This window comes from Ictalurus punctatus, chromosome 25, assembly GCF_001660625.3.
Source record: "Ictalurus punctatus breed USDA103 chromosome 25, Coco_2.0, whole genome shotgun sequence".
Lineage (NCBI taxonomy): Eukaryota > Metazoa > Chordata > Actinopteri > Siluriformes > Ictaluridae > Ictalurus > Ictalurus punctatus.
This window is the reverse complement of record NC_030440.2, coordinates 20090105-20112574: the sequence shown is the minus strand read 5'-3', so window position 1 is coordinate 20112574 and position 22470 is coordinate 20090105. Positions and strand designations below refer to the sequence as shown.

The 22470-nt window shown below is 42.2% G+C and overlaps 1 protein-coding gene across 1 annotated transcript in view; it reads right to left on the bottom strand.

Moving 5' to 3' along the window:
• The window catches only part of cep170bb (centrosomal protein 170Bb), a 30674-nt gene that overhangs the window by 5945 nt on the left and 2259 nt on the right, over positions 1 to 22470 (bottom strand). The window contains exons 2-18 of the mRNA XM_053675923.1: positions 20702 to 20836; positions 19853 to 19942; positions 16152 to 16244; positions 15955 to 16017; positions 13825 to 13939; positions 13574 to 13690; positions 11740 to 12225; positions 8899 to 9980; positions 8617 to 8781; positions 7294 to 7420; positions 5501 to 7120; positions 5108 to 5315; positions 4837 to 4996; positions 2692 to 2808; positions 2513 to 2601; positions 2176 to 2269; positions 79 to 130 (exon numbers count right to left, since the gene is read on the bottom strand). Coding sequence (XP_053531898.1) covers positions 79 to 130; positions 2176 to 2269; positions 2513 to 2601; positions 2692 to 2808; positions 4837 to 4996; positions 5108 to 5315; positions 5501 to 7120; positions 7294 to 7420; positions 8617 to 8781; positions 8899 to 9980; positions 11740 to 12225; positions 13574 to 13690; positions 13825 to 13939; positions 15955 to 16017; positions 16152 to 16244; positions 19853 to 19942; positions 20702 to 20806 — 4783 coding nt within the window. The 5' untranslated portion in view covers positions 20807 to 20836. The remainder of the gene's footprint in view (positions 1 to 78; positions 131 to 2175; positions 2270 to 2512; positions 2602 to 2691; positions 2809 to 4836; positions 4997 to 5107; positions 5316 to 5500; positions 7121 to 7293; positions 7421 to 8616; positions 8782 to 8898; positions 9981 to 11739; positions 12226 to 13573; positions 13691 to 13824; positions 13940 to 15954; positions 16018 to 16151; positions 16245 to 19852; positions 19943 to 20701; positions 20837 to 22470) is intronic.

The window sequence follows — 22470 nt, the reverse complement described above, 5'->3', positions numbered from 1 at the left end:
CTAAGGCACATGAACCAAATCTGAACATGTGTACACACTAAGCACTAAGTAAAATAATGTGAAGGCATCATGTCTAACCCTCCAGCTGTCTCTGGACTCTCCTCAGCTCCTGAAGGATGGACGAGATTTCCTGCAACACACAAATTATTATTAACTCAAATATACAGTATCTCACAAAAGTGAGTGCACCTCTCACATTTTTGTAAATATTTGATTATATATTTTCCTGTGACAACACTGAAGAAATGACACTGTGCTACAGTGTAAAGTAGTGAGTGTACAGCTTGTGTAACAGTGTAAATTTGCTGTTCCCTCAAAATAACTCAACACACAGCCATTAATGTCTAAACCGCTGGCAACAAAAGTGAGTACACCCCTAAGTGAAAATGTGCAAATTGGGCCCAATTAGCCATTTTCCCTCCCCGGTGTCATGTGACTTGTTAGTGTTACAAGGTCTCAGGTGTGAATGAGGAGCAGGTGTGTTAAATTTGGTGTCATCGCTCTCACACTCCCTCATACTGGTCACTGGAAGTTCAACATGGCACCTCATGGCAAAGAACTCTCTGAGGATCTGAAAAAAATAATTGTTGCTCCACATAAAGATGGCCGAGGCTATAAGAAGATTGCCAAGACCCTGACACTGAGCGGCAGCACGGTGGCCAAGACCATACAGCAGTTTAACAGGACAGGTTCCACTCAGAACAGGCCTTGCCATGGTCCACCAAAGAAGTTGAGTGCACGTGCTCAGCATCATATCCAGAGGTTGTGTTTGGGAAATAGATGTATGAGTGCTACCAGCATTGCTGCAGAGGTTGAAGGGGTGGGGGGTCAGCCTGTCAGTTCTCAGACCATACGCCGCACACTGCATCAAATTGGTCTGCATGGCTGTCGTCCCAGAAGGAAATCTCTTCTAAAGATGATGCACAAGAAAGCCTGCAAACAGTTTGCTGAAGACAAGCAGACTAAGGACATGGATTACTGGAACCATGTCCTGTGGTCTGATGAGACCAAGATAAACTTATTTGGTTCAGATGGTGTCAAGCGTGTGTGGAGGCAACCAGGTGAGGAGTACAAAGACAAGTGTGTCTTGCCTGCAGTCAAGCATGGTGGTGGGAGAGTCATGGTCTGGGGCTGCATGAGTGCTGCCGGCACTGGGGAGCTACAGTTCATTGAGGGAACCATGAATGCCAACATGTACTGTGACATACTGAAGCAGAGCATGATCCCCTCCTTTCGGAGACTGGGCCTCAGGGCAGTATTCCAGCATGATAATGACACCAAACACACCTCCACGATGACCACTGCCTTGCTAAAGAAGCTGAGGGTGAAGGTGACTGAAGGTGAAGGTGACTGGTCAAGTGGAAGAGGACTCCAGTGGCAACCTGTGAAGCTCTGGTGAACTCCATGCCCAAGAGGGTTAAGGCAGTGCTGGAAAATAATGGTGGCCACACAAAATATTGACACTTTGGGCCCAATTTGGACATTTTCACTTAGGGGTGTATTCACTTTTGTTGCCAGACATTAATGTCTGTGCGTTGAGTTATTTTGAGGGGACAGCAAATTTACACTGTTACACTGACGGGTGTACTCACTTTTGTGAGATATTGTAAACTCACATCAGCTTCAGTGTTTGGAATTAAAGTGAAACACATTGACTGGGTTAAAGCAGCAACTAAATGTGAGGTCTGGATGTGGTTAATTCGACAATATAATGAACATTAAGTTAAATATGCAGTTTGTAATGTTAACACACTTCAGGCCCAAAATTCCTTCTGCCCTGCATGTATATTATTTTCTTCTACAGATTTGGCTAAACGCTTATTTTTCCAGCAGTGTCACTTTAAATTCATTTACTTTTTAATGATTTATGATGAAATATATTAACTTTTCAAGTTATAAAATACTATACAATTCAGTTTTATTTGTGTAGCGCTTTTAACAGTGGACATTGTCCCAAAGCATCTTTACAGAAATATATAAACACAGGATATAGATTTTAAATGTATAAATTTTCTCTATCGTTTATACAATTTTATTTTATGTATTATACATTTAACAAATCAAAACACAGAAAAAAAACCTGGAAAAATTAAGAAATAGTGATTAAGTAGAGTACGATCTAAATCATAATAATATATAAATGATGTAAATCTCAGTGAGAACGGAACTTCTTACTTTGTTGGAAGTTTTAATTATAGGAACTTCATCTTCAGCATTCATTTTTGCTTCAATATCCTCCCAAACATCTGTGGTATTGTGGAATAAAGATCTGGAAAAACACACACATCACTGAGTTCCATAATCTGAGAATAAAGTAAAATCCCTTACTCCATCTTCTCCTCATGTGTGATGTAAAGAGTGTGTGATGTAAAGGGTGTGATGTAAAATGTATGATGTAAAGGGTGTGTGATGTAAAGAGTGTGATGTAAAGAGCGTGTGATGTAAAGAGCATGTGATGTAAAGTGTGTGTGATGTAAAGAGCGTGTGATGTAAAGTGTGTGTGATGTCTCACTTCATTTTCTGGGTGAGTTGCTCTGTGTTCTCTCTGATGGCCTGTGAGAGCTGAGACACTGGGTTCAACATCAGATTGTCCAAAATCACCTGCAACAAAAACTCCTTTTATAAATCAATGTTAAACTCATTTGCATAAATTTCACTCATTTAATACGAAAAGGCATCGGTTATAAAAACCTCTTCTCTGTTCCAAGGACGTCGTTTGGTTCCGTCACTGTCCTGATCCACTGGACTCGGGGAACCTGCAGGAACTTTTTGATAACTCAGACTGGCATCTGGAATGTGATGCACCAACTGTAGCAGAAATACACATAACGACACAGCACACACATTTAATGTAATCAGTGTACAGTTAGAATTGTGATGTGTAGGAAATAAAAAGTCATTACTGTAAAATAAGCTGCACAGCACGACACTCGGACACTCAGACAGTCAGACAGTAAGACAGTCAGATACACAGACACTCACATACTTAGACAGTAAGATACTCAGACACTCAGATCCTCAAACAGTAAGATACTCAGACACTCAGACACTCGGATACTCAGACATTAAGATACTTAGACACTGAGACAGTCAGAGACTCAGACAGTCAGACAGTCAGAGACTCAGACAGTAAGATACTCAGACACTCAGAGAGTAAGATAAATCAGACTCTCAGACAGTCAGAGACTCAGACAGTCAGACACTGACATACTCAGACACTCAGATACTCAGACACTCAGACAGTCAGATACCCAGACAGTCAGACACTCAGACATTCAGACAGTAAGATACTCAGGCACTCAGACAGTCAGAGACTCAGACACTCAGATACTCAGACAGTGGGATACTCAGACAGTAAGATACTCAGATACTCACACAGTCAGAAAGTCAGACAGTCAGATACTCAGATAGTCAGCGACTCAAACACTCAGACAGCCAGACAGTCAGAAAGTCAGACAGTCAGAGACTCAGACAGTCAGAGACTCAGACACTCACACAGTCAGATACTCAGATACTCAGACAGTCAGATACCCAGACATTCAGACACTCAGATACTCAGACAGTAAGATACTCAGACACTCAGACAGTCAGAGACTCAGACAGTCAGACAGTCAGACACTGACATACTCAGACACTCAGATACTCAGACAGTAAGATACTCAGACACTCAGACAGTCAGAGACTCAGACACTCAGATACTCAGACAGTGGGATACTCAGACACTCAGACAGTCGGAGACTCCGACACTCAGACACTCAGTCATATACTCAGATACTCAGACACTCAGACACTGAGATACTCAGACAGTCAGACAGTCAGATACTCAGACAGTCAGACACTTAGAGACTCACACAGTCAGAAAGTCAGACAGTCAGAGACTCAAACACTTGGACAGCCAGAGACTCAGACACTCACAGAGTCAGAAAGTCAGACACTCAGATACTCAGATAGTCAGAGACTCAAACACTCAGACAGCCAGAGAGTCAGATACTCAGACAGTCAGATACTCAGACAGTCAGAAAGTCAGACACTCACACAGTCAGATACTCAGATACTCAGACAGTCATATACTCACACAGTCAGAAAGCCAGACACTCAGATACTCAGATACTCAGACAGTCAGATACTCAGACAGTCAGACAGTCAGATACTCAGACATTGAGACAGTAAGATACTCAGATACTCAGACAGTCAGATACTCAGACACTCAGAGACTCATACAGTCAGACAGTCAGAGACTCAGACAGTCAGATACTCAGAAACTCAGAGACTCAGACACTCAGATACTCAGAGACACAGACACCCAGACAGTCAGATACTCAGAGACTCAGGCAGTCAGATACTCAGACACTCAGAGACTCAGACAGTCAGATACTAGACACTCAGACACCCAGACACTCAGACACTCAGACAGTCAGACACAAAGACAGTCAGACACTCAGACACTAAGACATAGTGTTCAGTATGGCAGCACCTAATTATTCTACAGCAAAAAAAAACTTTTGAGCACAGCCGCTCAGACATTTAGAGATGAATAAAGATGCTACATGCATGAAGAGCTTTCTAAATGAATAAACTGAGTCGAAATCTATTTGAATTGAAACACAGCTAGTTTACTGATGCTAAAGCAGATGATAATGACACATGTCATCTGTGAGTTCTCCAGCTCCAGTGTTCTAAGCATTACATTAAACTAAGCAAGAAAAGATGAAAGAAGAACCTATCAATTACAAAAATGTATTAAGTACAATAACTAGGGAATTAAAATGGTAAAAGGTAAGTTCTATATAAACATGTACTTTTATTTGAAAATATTGTTCAAAGTGCTGGTCCCACCTCCTCTCGGGCGGAGATAGTGGATGCAGGTGTATGTGGGATGGAGCCTGGTGGACTGCTGTACCCCGTCGCTGCAGGTGTGTGTATGTCAGCGTCTCCGGCCACATCGTGGATTTCACGTGCGAGAATAGCAAGATCTTTGGCCAAGTCCTGACTCAGCCTGTACAACACACACATAGACTGAAGCGTTTACTGTGTTAGTGAACAGAGCAGAGAGCTGCTGTTAATCAGCATTCAGTTTATTAAATTATTAATGAATTATTCATCTGACCTGGCGATCTCTGCACTTTGATTGGTCCAGTTCTGGTAGTGCTCGTTTTGTGCTTCATCATCCTCTATTTCCAGACAAGTGGGAACGAGTCTCTGCGGAGTTTGTGTCTGTGTGGAGGTTGAAGTCTGAGAGCATTTAGTTTTAGAGCTGACATCACGTTCTTCCTCTGATGTGGAGGAATCTGAACCTTTCTGTCTCCGATGAGAACCTGCAGAAGAACAAGCAGCAGAACGCTGAGATGAAAATCCAGAAAATGAAATATTCCATAATTACACAATTACTTTTGAGGAAAATAATGGACTTAATGTTTGATAACTGAAAATGAACACAACTGTTGGTGTCCTCACATTTATGACCCATAATGTACACAGGATATGTTTGTGCCATACTCACTGCTTGTGCCCGTGTGTTTAGTCTGATTGTTGCGTGTGTGATTGGACGAATGTTTCTCTGCTGTTGGAGAAATTTTATTGGTTGGTTTTGTTTCACTTGCGGACATTCTCCGCCCATTAGCGTTAGCATCAGACGGACGAATGTGTGTTTGTTTGTTCAGTGATTCGCTATCACTAGGGGTGGTGAATGATCCAGTGCGTTTACGTGGCATAGCTAAAATGTCCAATCTTGAGAGCTTTTTGCTGTCTCCAGAGGTTTTTGTGTGTTCTGACCCCTGAGACGTGCGATCCGTTTCCATGCCTTCATTATCGGATGTTTCTCCAAGGCGTGCGCGGCGCAGCATGGAGGCCCGCGTCGGTCTGGGAGCCGAGAGACTGTTGGACCGAGTGAGAACCTGATGAGCCGCTTTATTGGATTTGTTTGAATCTTGGTTTTGCAGAGACACTGAGAGTTTCTTGCGACTAGAAGGTCGTGATGTTGATTCGTGATCAGAAGATGCAGTTTCAGTTTGACTATGAATCTGCTGATTGTCAGAAAAATCTAATGAGCCGCTATTTCCAGTGCTGCGGCGTAAATGGAGACGACGCGCAGGCTCAGATTTAGCGGCGCTGTTTTCCGTATTTGGATGATTGCGACGTTTTTCTGAAAGTCGCTCACGAGCTGTTGGTTGTCTGGTTTTCTCCTGAGAAGACAAACCCGTAGAGGATTTATCCTTACGATGTACAGTAGATGACGTACGCTTCTTAACCGTGCTAATAGGCACATTTTTACTGCTCACTAAGCTCACTGTGCTAGCTGTATCCACATCTGATTCACCAGAAAGAGAATCTTCAACCTGTTCAGGAGAACATCCTTTTATCTGCCTTTGAGAAGATGTGGATTGTTTATTTTCCTTTGATAAAGCTTCTTGTTCACTTCCTAGGGTGCCCAAATCCCGTAAAGTGGGATGACTAGAGATGTGAGGCAACCTTTTAACCTGGATGTTGTCACTTGGTCGATCTTTGGTGAAGCTCTCCTGGCGAACGAAAGAGGATGATGAAGGTTCTTTGGTGGGAACAGAATCTTTGTTATGGGTTTGGAGATTCGGTGCTGATGAGTTTGGCTTCACAGCTCGCTTGGATTCGTGGCTACTCAGGTGTCGTATCAGGACAGTAGTTGGAGGCATCTTGGGAGAAGGAGCTCGCTCAGTTTGAGAAAAAACCGGACTCCGGGAAGCATCTGATTTGTAGGAGCCCTCCTCAGAGCCAATGTAGAAAGAAGTGGATTTTGGCTGGATGTTTTCAGATAACAATGATGCTGTCGTTCTGTACTGCTCTTGACTCTTTGAGCTCCTGTCCAGGATTGAGCTATCATCAGAACGGCTGGTGTCACTCAGGCTATCCTGATCCACATCTTCGTGAACCTTTAACCTCTGAGTGGAATCTGGCTGTGATGTAGTAGAAACTTTTTCAGGTGGCTCATACTCTACACTTGGTTCAGTCCGGATCAGAATACAGGGAGGTTTACTCTCCTGCTTCTCTCCTGCAGAAGGAACTTGAGGAAGAAGACGTCTGGTTTTGGAGCTCTGGGTACACTCTGATTCTGAATGATTCACAGTTTGACTCAGTACTGCTTTTACATCTGCAAAGACAAAATTAGCACCACAATATTCCATGATATTTAAATCTGAAACGGTTATAAGTTAACCTTATATTATATTTATATTTATATTAATGTTATAAAACACATTAGTTTAAAGAGATGTTGGAGGATAAAGGAAGTAATGAACACTATAAGAGTGTTAAACGCTTCACCTCTGTGTGAAACGGTTCCTTGTGGTGGACTTCCTAAAGGTGCCATTGCAGTTCCTGAGTCACTGCAAGTATCTGCTAAACTCGCCCACCGAGACACCCACTTAGGTGCACTCAGGTCAGAATGTGCCTAAATGTAATAAAGAACATTTACATCACAACAATCTGGAACAAACCATTTGTAAACAAGGTTCAGGAACAGGAGACCTAAACAATTTGAAGATTTAATCTCAAGCACTCGCATTTAAACCTGATAATAATCAGAGACAGAAAGAAGGAAAGACTACTTAAGATTCAGTCTCTACATTCAGTAGGGGTTAATCAGAACACAACCAGGACCCAGAGGTGGGTGGCAATGACCTACAACTACTTCATTACATTTACTTCAGTAACTTTTTGAAAAAAAAAAAAATTACTTTTAAGAGTAGGTTTAACTGGCCAAACTTATGCTCTTACTCAAGTTCATTTTTAATCACAGAGATATGATTTAACAAAGATTTTTTTTTTTGGATAAACATGTGTTTTGTTTGTAATTGTTTGATATCCATGAAAGCAGAGTATTTTTGTCAATTATTTAAACAAAAGGTCAAAAGGTTAAACAATAAAGACAATTTTTCACAGCCTTTTTTGCTCTTATTTACCAATGGTGCCAATATTAGTGCAGGACACTGTACATTCCGGATATAAAATTAATTGTATAAATTTCTTTAAACTATAAGCACAGAGTTTAAACAATAACCTCCCAGAGTTGTCAACTTTGAATGGATCACCATCTGACCATCAGAACTTGATCAGGTGACTGAAGGAGTCATTGTTCCACTGTACTCTTGATAATGGAGCTCCTCTTAAAAGAAAATTAATTAGATAGAAAAAACTACAACGTGAAATTTTGCAGTTACATCAAACTGTAATTAAATCCTCACCACTGTCATGTATCAAGGAGGGAACTCTGGACTTCATTTCCCAGCAGCCACTGCACCATACTCATCAATGTCACATGACCACCTGCACCTGATTTACGTTTCGGTTAATGAGCACTCTTGTATATATGCCACTGTTTGCACCGCTTTCCTTGTCTCACATAATTGTCTATCCATGCTTTTGTCTATGCTACCGTGTTTAGTTTTTCCCCACAGGGTTTTACATGTTGGTTGTAGAGTCCTTTGTATTGTGTTTACTGGTTATTAAATGTTTGAAAATCTGCACTTGCATCGGTAATCCACTTTCTAACATGACAACCACACACTGAGCGCTACTCTGAATACACCCCTATGTTTTGAATAATAAATACTCTATACTTTTAATAGTAAACATTGTCACAAATACCTGTAGAAAGCTTTCTGTATCTCCACTGATGCTGGAATTAAGATCATTAAGATCTTCTGCTGATGTGTGCATGATTTCAGTTTGGTTTTGGTTTAATATATCTTGCTCATTGATGACTGGTCTGTAAACACCACTGTATTCTGGAGCATCCAGTACTCCAAAAACCTGTAAGACATGTAAAAATAGATTTCATTCATTGTGTGCAATAGTTTTTGATAACTCATTAAATAAAATATTTGTGGTGTACCTTCGTGCATGACTGCATATGTTTCTGATTTTTACCTGATCAATCATACTGCGAGCTTCTTCCACTTCTTTATCCTGAGACTCAGTCTCAATAGTGTAAGTTCCAGCATCACTCAAACTGTCCTCCTCCTCTGTACGAATTGCCCCTGGGCCTTTAGGGTGTGTTCTAAGGGCTTTAGAATCTGCCTCAGTACCAAATATAGTGGAAAATTGAGGTAATGCTGAAACGCTGGAATCTGGACCCACAGATGAAGGGGGAGAGGGGACAGAAATTGGAGAAGAAGCAGGAAGAAGTGTTTGGGGCAGATGGTGTGTGTGTATTTGGGATGGAGAGGTCGGGTAAGACATGGAGGACGGTGCACATACATGTGTGTCCTCCGGAGATGGAAGATGGGTGTGTGATGGTGACATCATCACTGGTGGTGCTGACATTGGTGGTGAGGATTCATTAAGAAACTCGTTAACAAATTCTTGAGCAAGTTTAGATTTCTTTCCAATGCTGCCAAAAGGTTTGATGATGATTGCAGGGGAAGAGCGAGAGGACGAGGAAGTGATGGAACAGGAAGTGCCCGAAGACGAAGGGGAAATGCCACCCTTGCTCACGGCATCCTCCGTTTTCTCCCTCTTTAGTGAGCTCGATCTTTGATGAATGCCATGACTTAAGCCCTTTAGAGGGACTGTGATCTGTTGTGTAGGAGGAATATTCCCATGAACAGAAGCAGGCCTTTCACCTCCTTTACGCCGTTCTAGTTTTGCTTTGAGAGCTGAATAATTGTCACCATGCACAGAATTGTGGGTAAAAGACTGGGAACGTTTCTTACGTGGATTATCATCAAAAAATTCAATAATAAAGGCCTGCTGACTCAGAGGTTCCTGATGCCCACATTTCATTTGGCTTTGAGTTGAAGGTGAAGGTTCTTCTACTCCAGTTCCTTCACGAACACTAGAGAAGTCATGAATACTTTTAGGTGGTGATGGAGGTTTGTAAGAATCAGATGGTTCCAGTATTTTTGGCATATTTGATTCCTCCGATTGGACTAAGTGATGAGATTTACTCCTCTTTCCTTTTATTACAGGATCTTCAGAATCACTTTGAGTGCCATCTTCATGATGGTGACCTACATCAGTGAGTGCAGAAACATTTTACTTATATATACTTATATACATATACACAGTATCTCACAAAAGTGAGTACACCCCTCACATTTTTGTAAATATTTGATTATATCTTTTCATGTGACAACACTAAAGAAATGACACTTTGCTGCAATGTAAAGTAGTGAGTGTACAGCTTGTGTAACAGTGTAAATTTGCTGTCCCCTCAAAATAACTCAACACACAGACATTAATGTCTAAACCGCTGGCAACAAAAGTGAGTACACCCCTAAGTGAAAATGTGCAAATTGGGCCCAAAGTGTCAATATTTTGCGTGGCCACCATTATTTTCCAGCACTGCCCTAACCCTCTTGGGCATGGAGTTCACCAGAGCTTCACAGGTTCCACTGGAGTCCTCTTCCACTCCTCCATGACCACATCACGGAGCTGGTGGATATTAGAGACCTTATGCTCCTCCACTTTCTGTTTGAGGATGCCCCACAGATGCTCAATAGGGTTTAGGTCTGGAGGCATGCTTGGCCAGTCCATCACCTTCACCCTCAGCTTCTTTAGCAAGGCAGTGGCCATCTTGGAGGTGTGTTTGGGGTCATTATCATGCTGGAATACTGCAGACTGATCATGCTCTGCTTCAGTATGTCACAGTACATGTTAGCATTCATGGTTCCCTCAATGAACTGTAGCTCCCCGGTGCCGGCAGCACTCATGCAGCCCCAGACCATGACTCTCCCACCACCATGCTTGACTGTAGGCAAGACACACTTGTCTTTGTACTCCTCACCTGGTTGCCGGCACACACGCTTGACACCATCTGTACCAAACAAGTTTATCTTGGTCTCATCAGACCACAGGACATGGTTCCAGTAATCCATGTCCTTAGTCTGCTTGTCTTCAGCAAACTGTTTGCGGGCTTTCTTGTGCATCATCTTTAGAAGAGGCTTCCTTCTGGGACGACAGCCATGCAGACCAATTTGATGCAGTGTGCGGCGTATGGTCTGAGCACTGACAGGCTGACCCCCCACCCCTTCAACCTCTGCAGCAATGCTGGCAGCACTCATACGTCTATTTCCCAAACACAACCTCTGGATATGACGCTGAGCACGTGCACTCAACTTCTTTGGTGGACCATGGCAAGGCCTGTTCTGAGTGGAACCTGTCCTGTTAAACTGCTGTATGGTCTTGGCCACCGTGCTGCCGCTCAGTGTCAGGGTCTTGGCAATCTTCTTATAGCCTAGGCCATCTTTATGTGGAGCAACAATTCTATTTTTCAGATCCTCAGAGAGTTCTTTGCCATGAGGTGCCATGTTGAACTTCCAGTGACCAGTATGAGGGAGTGTGAGAGCGATGACACCAAATTTAACACACCTGCTCCTCATTCACACCTGAGACCTTGTAACACTAACAAGTCACATGACACCGGGGAGGGAAAATGGCTAATTGGGCCCAATTTGCACATTTTCACTTAGGGGTGTACTCATTAATGGCAGTGTGTTGAGTTATTTTGAGGGGACAGCATATTTACACTGTTACACAAGCTGTACACTCACTACTTTACATTGTAGCAAAGTGTCATTTCTTCAGTGTTGTCACATGAAAAGATATAATCAAATATTTACAAAAATATGAGGGGTGTACTCACTTTTGTGTGATATATATATATAATTTATACAACTTACAAATCTGCTTAAAAATCTTTAAATTGACAAGTATTGATAATATGATCAGTATAAACAATAGTGATTAACACTGAAAATGTTAAATGACCTTTGAGCGTCCTGATGTGCATCGCGAGGTCACTCTTGGTGCTGTAGACATCATCGCTAGTCGGCCGTCTTGATGACATCATGCCAACATCACTCTGAACCAGCCAATCAGCAACCTTGCTCTCTGGAGACTGGACCTCAGTGGGTGCAGCACTGGTCACCTTAGCGCTTAACTGTTTACTGCGCTGACGAGAGGAGAATTTGGTCACATGGTCTTTGATTTTCATTTTTCCTGGCGTACATTCATCAAACTCGATGGTGAATGAGGCGTGGCTCTGGTAAACAGGAGGAGTGGATTTTGGTAAAACATCTGTGTCCTTAGTGGGAATGTCATTCAGCTCCATTTCTGCAAATTTGGAGTGTGTTTGAATCTCCTTGGTGGGAATTTCAAAATAACTTGGCTCTCGGTGGTATAGGAACGTAGACTTGTTTTGGCCATCACGAAATTCCTGAAGAGAGCTGTTCACTTCCTCTTCCTTCAGGACTTCTGTCAACAAGCAACAGAAAATATGTATATGTGGCCAGATATACAGTCCCCTCCAAAAGTATTGTTGTTTTCACTATACATTGAGGACATTTGGGTTTGAGATCAAAACATGAATGAGATGATATATCAGCTTTTATTTCCTCATATTTACATCTAGACGTGTTAAACAACTTAGAACATGGCACCTTTTGTTTGAACCCATGCATTTTTTCAAGTGATCAAAAATATTGGAACATGTGACTGATACTGTAGGTGTTTCTTATTACCCAGCTGTGGCCTCTTAAACTGATTGTTTAAAGAATTAATAATGCTGAATGTCTAATCCTGGTTTGAACCCTGGGTTTCGCCTGCGAAGACTGTATTTGTTGTTAAAAAGGACAAGAGATAGCCGATGGAGATTATTAGGGGGTGATATAGAAGGGTCAATGGGGGAATTTGGGCAGGACCCTGGGGTTATATCCCTACTCTTTAGCATAAATGTCCTGGGATTTTTAATGACCACAGAGAGTCAGGACCTCGGTTTAACGTCTCATCTGAAAGACACTGCTGTTTTTACAGTATACTGTCCCCATCGCTATATTGGGGCATTAGGATCCCACACAGACCACAGGGCTAGTACCCACTGCTGGCCTCACTAATACCACTTCCAGCAGCAACCTTAGTTTTCCCCAGGAGGTCTCCCATCCAGGTACTGTCCAGATTCAACCCTGCTTATCTTCAGTGGGAAACCAGGTGAGAACTGCAGGGAGATATGGCTCTGGAAATGAGAACTTAATTGATGTGTTAAGTGAGGAGTATGTGCTAATTAAGGTGCTAATTGAGGTGTTAAGTGAGTAGTGTGTGTTAACTGAACTGTAAAAAGAGGAGAGATGTTAAGTGAGGTGTTAAATCAGGAGCATGTGTTGAGTGAGGTGTTAAGTGAGGTGTTAAGTGAGGTATTACATGAGATGTTAAGTGAGGAGTATGCGTTGAGTGAGGTGTTTAGTGAGGTGTTACGTGCGGTGTTAAGTCAGGAGTATATGTTGAGTGAGGTGTTAAGTCAGGAGCATGTGTTGAGTGAGGTGTTAAGTCAGGAGCATGTGTTCAGTGAGGTGTTAAGTGAGGTGTTACATGAGGTGCATGTGTTAACTGAGGTGTTACATGAGGTGTTAAGTGAGGAGTTAGGAGAGGTGTTAAGTGAGATGATAAGTGAGGTGTTGAGTGAGGAGTGAAGAGTGAGGCGTTTAGTGGGGTGTTAAGTGAGGTATTAAGTGAGGTATTAAGTGAGGTGTTAAGTGAGGTGTTAAGTGATGTGTTAAGTGAGATGATAAGTTGAGGTGTTGAGTGAGGTGTTGAGTGAGGTGTGTACCTGATCGACTCTCGTCTGTTTTACGTCCTTCGTTAATGAAATCTTTACTTCCTGAATCTTCTTCTCCCCACCATGAGGGCTGACCGTACAAAGGAGTGGGACGACTCACAGAGCCTTCTTTGTACACACACACACACACACACACATGCACAGACTGTTGAATTAATATAAACAAAAAATTATATCAAACCATTAATCAAATAATAATTCTAAGACACCTGTCTTTCTCTCTGTCTCTCTCTCTCGCTTACCTGTGACACTCTTGCGATCAGACCTGTCTGTCTTCGTCCTCTCATCCTGCAGTTCTTTCTTCTTCAGCTCAGAGATTTTTAAATCCATCTGCAGCTGGCTGGTGTATTTCTCATGCTGAACAGCAGGGGGCAGAAACACACTGTCATACACTGTTCCATCATACACCGTTCTGTAACACACTGTCAGACACTATTCTGTCACACACTGTCACACACCGTCAAACACCACTCTGTCATACACTGTCACACTCTGTCACACACTGGAGCTCGCCATAGAAGAGTCTCTTTGGTAGACACTGGTCTGTCATGCGTACCACATGTCTTGCCCAGCGTAGCTGGGTCATCATCACGATGGTGAAGATGCTAGGGTGGCCTGCTTGATTGAGAACCACAGTGTCTGGGACTTTGTTCTGCCACTCGATGCCAAGGATTTTCCTGAGACTGGTGGTGTGAAAATGGTTCAGTTTCCTGGAATGAGGTTGGTACACTGTCCACATTTCGCATGCATACAGCAGTGTGGGGACCACAACTGCCCTGTACACTTTCAGCTTGGTCTGGATGGTGATGCCTCTTCGGTTCCAAACCTTGGCATACAGTCTCCCGAAAGCTGATCTGGCTCTCGCAATGCAGACGTTAACTACATCATCTATTGCGAGAGCCAGATCAGCTTTCGGGAGACTGTATGCCAAGGTTTGGAACCAAAGAGGCATCACCATCCAGACCAAGCTGAAAGTGTACAGTGACCAATCACTGTTTTCAGTCTCTGACCATTAACAGTAATGTTGGGCTCTGTATAGGGCTTCCCTGGGGCTGGCTGATGTATGACCTCAGTCTTCTTGGTGCTGATGGTGAGACCGAAGTTTGTGCAGGCACTGGAGAACCTGTTAACGCTGCATTGCATGTCCATTTCTGTGCTAGCGTTAAGGACACATTCATCAGCAAAGAGGAAGTCCCTGATGATGTCTGTCGAAACCTTGGTTTTTGCTTGGAGCCTGCTGAGCTTGAACAGATTACCATCTGTGCGGTACTTGATGCCTATCCCAACATCACCGTCTCAGCATTGAGTGTCAGTCAGCATTGCGGAGAACATGAGGCTGAACAGGGTCAGCGCCAGGTCACAACCCTGTTTGACGCCATTGGAAACTCCACAGAACTTGGAGGTTCGGATGGATGGTAGATGACAAAATGACTTGCGCGGTGACTTGGTTTAAAGTGAGGAAGAGTTGCACATTTCGTCGACCTCACTCTCTCGCCCGAAACCAACTGGGTCCAACAGCAAGACAAGGTCAAGATGGCTGGAGTCGGAGTTGAGTGCAGTGGATAACCTTGACGACCTTTGTGACTCGCCATGCTCTTAAAGCGCTCCACAACACTTTGCTGGGAATCCCCTTTCTGCCCATTGGCCAGTTAAGTAGTTCTTCCGCACAGATTGCTGAGTCCAGTCTTTACTATTCACCCATAGCTGGGAGGCTCGTGGAGGACGAGAGCGTCTATCTTCCTGTGCATGTCCTTATGACTTGCCCACTCTGTCACACGCCGCTCTGTCACACGCCGCTCTGTCACACGCCGCTCTGTCACACGCCGCTCTGTCACACGCCGCTCTGTCACACGCCGCTCTGTCACACGCCGCTCTGTCACACGCCGCTCCGTCACACGCCGCTCCGTCACACGCCGCTCCGTCACACACTGTTCCATCACACACTGTTCCATCACACATTGTTCTGTCACAAACTATCACAGACTGAGTGGGTTCTCCACTAATCATAGGGTTGGCAGTTTCATTCCATGGTACTTCATGCTGAAGTATCCTTGGGAAAGTTGCTCCCAGTGGCAGGCTAGCGCCTTGCAGTGCGTGTGTGTGTGTGTCCGTGTGTGTGTGTGTGTGTGTGTGTGTGTGTGTGTGTGTGTGTGAGTGAGTGTGTGAATGGGTGAATGAGAAACAGTGTAAAGCGCTGTAGAGCCGCTAAGGTTAAAAGGCGCCATATAAGTGCAGACCATTTACCATTTAATACAGCGCAGTCACACATCAATTATAATAATAATAATAATAATAATAATAATTATTATTATTATTATTATTATTATTATTATTATTATTTGTATGTGTGTGTGTGTGAGATATGAACTGACCTTCAGAGCCTCCTCCGGTACTCGATGTTGACTCCGCTCCAGAACATATACATGGGAATGTTTCTCACAGTTAAAGTTAAATATTCACATACACATACTCACACAAACACACCACACAAACACACCACACAACAGATTAGTTCAAACAGCTGCTACAACTTCAGCTTCATTTAAAAATATTTATTATATATATAGACAGACAGAAGGATATCATATCCGAAGCGAACGATGTCAGATAGTTTGAGTGTGATATACGTCTGATCAGGAATCCTCAGGTCATTCACGAAGGTCTGACACACACACACGCACACACACATACACACACACAAACATTAGAAGTTTAGGGTTCTGAGTTCTGAATATTAATCTGTATTAATTAGATCACATTTGTATCTCAGTTAGACTGTACGTCTAGTATGTGTTACAGCTTTGTCTCAAACACTAGAATACACACACACATACAGAATTAAATGTACATCACTCTATGGCCAAAAGTATGTGGACACCCCTCCTAATGAGTTTAGGTGTTTGAGCCACACCCACTGCAAACATGTGCACAGAATCAAGTGTATGTGTAATCTCCATAGACACACAAGTAGAACGAATCACACTGAAGAGCTCCGTGACTTTAATGTGGCGATGCTTCCTTTACCACATGTCAGCTCATAACATTTCGATTCAATTCAGTTCAGTTTTATTTGTATAGCGCTTTTACCAGTGGACCTTGTCCCAAAGCAGCTTTACAGAAATATATAAATTCAGGATATAGATTTTAAATGTATGAATTTATCTCTAATGAGCAGCCAGAGGTGACGGTGGTGAGGAAAAACTCCCTGAGACGATATGAGGAAGAAACCTTGAGAGGAAGCAGACTCAAAAGGGAACTTGTCCTCATCTGGGTGACACCGGATAGTGCGATTATAAATAAATCCACCCCTTCTATAAATGTGCTAATACCACATGTTCAAATAGTGCAATTGTATAACCAGGAAATTCATTACAGTTTCTACATGAAGTCTGTTTTGTTGAACTTTTTAAATGTTCACTTGAGGGCAAAATGTCTGAAATTTCGGCCCTGGTCGGTCTGCCCCAGTAAACTGTAACTGCTAATATTGTGAAATGTAGCTTACAGCAGGTTATGGTAGCTGAACTGCTGGAGGTCCAGGTGGTGCTCTGAAAACAATGTGGGCTTTATAGATAATTGGAGTAATTTTGAGGGCAAGGCTGGGCTGTTAGGGCGGGATGGGATCCATCTCACTCGGGAAGGTGCTGCTCTCATTTGTTGCAGCATAACACATAGTCTCAGAACAGGTCTAGTTAATCTGTAGCAATCCAGAGCCAAGGCCAGGGAGCACACAAGCAGGCTAAACCAACCGTCTGCTAACTGCACTGAGTCCTCACGTAAGTTCCACAATATCCAGACTGTGTCTGTTCCCCGAGATAAACATAAATGTAGAAATATTCGGGGAAGTTTGTTTTAGTAACCTAATTAACATAAAATGAGATCATACTGAATGCAACTTTGATCTGAAGCTAGCACTGTTAAATATTAGCTCTCTTACATCTAAAGCACTTATTGTTAATGAAACCATCACTGATCAGGAGTTTAATATAATGTGTTTAACAGAAATGGGATTAAGCCAAATCACTCATTCATAATGATAATTTAAGCATCACATAAAAACCTAGTCATAAATTCAATGTGTTTGAAGCTTTTTATACTAATATATCTCTACGCCATAACTCTCTGATCCCAACTTCGGTCACTGCACGCGACCTTGGAGTAACCATGGACAATCAACTGTCCTTTTCCTCTCACATTGCTCATGACGAGTTCTCCTTTACAACATCAGAAGGATTCATCAATTTCTATCCACACAGGCCACTTTGATGATGGTTCAGCTGCTTATTATTTTGAGACAGGATGGCTGCTCCCCGATCCTGGAACGTCTGTCTCTGAGCTCCATTAAACCTCTATAACTGATCCAGAATGCAGGTGCACAACTGGTTTTCAACCTTCCTAAGTTCTCCAACACCAATACATTGTTACACTTCCTCTACTGGCTTCCTGTAGCTGCCCACATCAGATTTAAAACGCTGATGCTTACCTACAAAGCCACAAATGGACCAGTACCCACCTACCTCAAAGCACTAATCACACCCCGCACTGCACCGCCTTCCCCCCTGAACCTATAGCACTGCTCGACTGGTGCCACCATCTCTCAGGGTACAAGGAAGACCTTCATCAAGACTCTTCTCTGTTCTGGCACCTCGGTGGTGGAATGATCTTCATCTAGATGTCCGAACAGCTGAGTCACTGGCGCTTTCAAACCTTGTCTAATGACTTACCTCTTCCTAAAGTACTTAAACTAACACTTTTCATTGAAAATAAATGTGTTGTCTGTGTGTTTTTCTTACTATATTACCTCCCAACAGAGTTATAAGACTGATGGTATTCTTAGTCCATGACCTAGTGAACCAGTATCAGGATATATTTATAGATAGAGACGTCTGTATGTCGCTCTGGGTAAGGGCGTCTGCCAAATGCCATAAATGTAAATATCATATGTAGCCATAAAAAATGTCTACTCATTTGATTCCACTAATTATTATCTACAGACTCCCAGGGCCATAGTCTGAATTCATTTGTGAATTTGCAAATTTCATCTCAAACCTCAGACAAAAAGAAGCCTAGATTCTTATTTAAAACTGTAACTAGGAATAAAACCACAACAGAAACATGCACACCATCAATATGTAGCAGTGACGATTTCATGATTTATTTTCAATGAAAAAATCTGAAAATATCAGGCAAAAAAATTAATTAATTAATTGATTTAAAACCAGACAGTCTTATAACTAATCCTGTAGATAATAATATAATAATACCAGATCAACCATTAGAATGTTTTACTCTCCTTAGAGAGACCGAACTCGCTTCATTAATCTCATCAACTTGTATAGTAGATCTCTTACCTACATGTTTCCTCATACAGATTATTCCAGAAGTAATCACACCCCTTCTAAAAAATAATCAATTCTTCCCTGAGCACTGGTTATGTTCCTAAACCATTTAAATGAGCAGTTATTAAACCCCTGATTAAAAAAACTGACCTTGACCCCTCTCACCTGTCCAGCTATAGACCTATATCAAATCTCCCCTTCATCTCCAAGGTATTAGAAAAGGTTGTACACAGCAGCTCTGCTTGTACTTACATAGGAACAACATTCATGAAATGTATCAGTCAGGATTTAGACCTCATCATAGCACAGAGACAGCGTTAGTTAAAGTAGTAAATGACCTTCTACTGGCCTCTGATCAGGGTTGTGTCTCATTGCTTGTGCTACTTGACCTTAGTGCAGCTTTTGATACTATAGATCACACTATTCTCCTTGATAGATTAGAAAATGTTGTTGGCATTAAGGGAACAGTCCTCTCCTACCACAGGTCTTATTAGACCGATCCGTTATCAGTTTGTAGATGTAAATGGAGACTTTTCCGTGCATACTGAGGTAAAGTTTGGTGTTCCACAAGGTTCTGTTTTAGGCCCAATTTCCCACAGAATCCAAAATCTTGTAGAAAGCCTTCCCAGAAGCGTGGAGCCTGTTGTAGCCACAAAGCACAAAGGGGGGAAACTCCACATTAACACCCCTAGTTTTGTAATGGGATGTCCAACAAGCTCATATAGGTGTGATGGGCAAGTGTCCACATACTTCTGGCCAGATAGTGTAGATGAGTACCCTTTATAAGGACTCTGGTGTTTGAGTTACTGTAATGTGACAGTGCACTTATCATGTGATACTTATTTTTACATTTATTCTTACTTATTATTTATTACTGCTGTGTAAAATAGATAATAAAATGACGTTGTAAGTGAAGTGGAGAGGTTAATTTTACCCCGTTTAAACTGCCCAGATCTTTCACCAAGTGCTCATCTGTAGCAGCATCGTAGTTAATGACAGCATGCTGTTTATCCACACTGCGGGACTGAGACAGTGAGACAGACAGAGCGTCAGATAGAGAGAGACAGAGTGAGAGACAAGAAGAGAGACAGAATGAGAGACAAGGAGAGAGACAGGGAGAGACAGGAAGAGAGAGTGAGAGAGATATAATGAGAGAGACAGAGAGAGACAGGGATACAGAGTGAGAGAGAGATAGACATAGTGAGAGACAAGGAGTGAGACAGGGAGAGAGAAACAGAGAGCGACAGGAGAGAGACAGGGAGAGAGAATGGGAGAGAGATAGAATGAGAGAGAAACATAGAGAGAGACAAGGGGAGAGACAGGGAGAGAGAGAGAGACAGAGAGAGAGACAGAGAGAGGGAGAGAGACAGGGAGAGAGACAGAGAGAGACAAGGGGAGAGACAGAGAGACAGAATGAGAGGGATAGAGACAGAGAGAGAGACAGGGAGACAGAATGAGAGAGAGATAGAATGAGAGAGACAAGGGGAGAGACAGGGAGAGAGACAGAAAGAGAGACAGAGAGAGAGACAGACAGACAGACAGGTCAACGTCTTATCATTATTAATACGTTAGTAGTTTGTTATTGTTAATCAGGATGAATTAACGGCTGAAGCGGCTGCACACATCATGAAGATGATAAACGCATGACATCATTATAGCTGATCCAATCACAGGCCAGTTTCAGAGAAATAAATATTCTGAATTTGTTTTAGTGACCACAGTGTGTGTGTGTGTGTGTGTGTGTGTGTGTGTGTGTGTGTGTGTGTATTTAATGACGTCTCACCTGCAGCATGAGCTCACAGTCCTCACGGCCCACAAAGATCATCTCCCGCGGCAACCGGTGCCGAGTGCCGGAGCTGCTCACCAAAAACCATGATGTCACACTCATCTTTACTCCACCCACCAGCCACTGAGCATTCTGGGAAACAGGGGGGAACTGACCAGTGATGCACAAGAACACACTTTCCGTCTCACGGTATTCGCTTTTGTTACTGTGTGATGCATGTGAGGTCAGTGAGGTTGTCCAGAGTCACATCTCCTTAAACAGATTCTAAGACATGAAACCTCTATTAAACATAATCAACTCCTCCCTTAGCACTAATTGCATGTAAAATTAGCAGTTATTAAATCCATGATTAAATAAGCCAACCTTGAGCCAAGGTATTAGAAAAGGTTGTACACAGCAGCTGTGCTCGTACTTACATAGGAACAACATTCATGAAATGTATCAGTCAGGATTTAGACCTCATCATAGCACAGAGACAGCGTTAGTTAAAGTAGTAAATGACCTTCTACTGACCTCTGATCAGGGTTGTGTCTCGCTGCTTGTGTTACTCGACCTTAGTGCAGCTTTTGATACTATAGATCACACTACTCTCCTTGATAGATTAGAAAATGTTGTTGGTATTAAGGGAACAGTCCTCTCCTGGCTCAGGTCTTATCTGACCGATCGTTATCAGTTCGTAGATGTAAATGGAGACTTCTCCATGCATACAGACATTAAATTTGGTGTTCCACAAGGTTCCGTTTTAGGCCCACCGCATTTTACTTTATATATGCTACCTCTAGGTCAAATTATTCGTAAACATGGAATTAGCTTCCACTGTTATGCTGATGATACACAGCTGTATGTTTCAGCGAAGCCAGAGGACAGACAGCAGCTTAGTAAAGTTGAAGAATGTGTAAAGGACATTAGATGTTGGATGTTTATTAACTTCCTCTTACTTAATTCTGATAAGACAGAACTTCTTCTAGGATCTCTTCTGGGTTCTTCTGATCTCACAGTTACTCTGGATGGACTTTCTGTTTCATCATGTACAGCAGTAAAAGACCTTGGAGTGATTATTGACTCCAGTCTATCATTTGAAGTTCACATAGACTAAAGATTTTCATTTCCGAAGTACAGTTTATGTCTCAGCGTTTCTTCAGTGTTTAATCTGGCCTGGATGCTGTAGATTTGTGTGTAAGAGCTGCTGTAATCACAAAGACTGGAAAGGAAATTATTCATTTCTATTTTGGAAACGGAAAGAGAACATTTTGGAAAAGTTTAAGGAAAAAAGCTAAACCTTATTTTTATTGACTACATCTGTAACAATAACCAAGTGAGTAAAGGACTGTGTACTTTCATTAGGAAGACATTAAATATAAACATACATTAGGAACTGAAATTCTAAAAAAAAATTACTTGACATACTTTACTTACATTTACTTGAAACTGAGTTTAATCAGAAGATGGTGTTTACAGTTACAGTTTACAGAGATTACAGTTATTATGGTAATTCCTTTATGATGTGAATGTAGAAATACACACATTATACGAAAATCACCAGAGTATGTCATTTTTCTCTTTCAGATTAATTAAAAACACTCTCATTTCCACTCATCTGAGGTGTCTATATGCTGCAGATTGGAACACACCTGGAGAGACACGTCTGATTGTTAACCTCTTAATATTAATATGTACAGTGGTGCTTGAAAGTTTGTGAACCCTTTATAATTTTCTATATTTCTGCATAAATATGATCTAAAACATCAGCAGATTTTCACACGAGT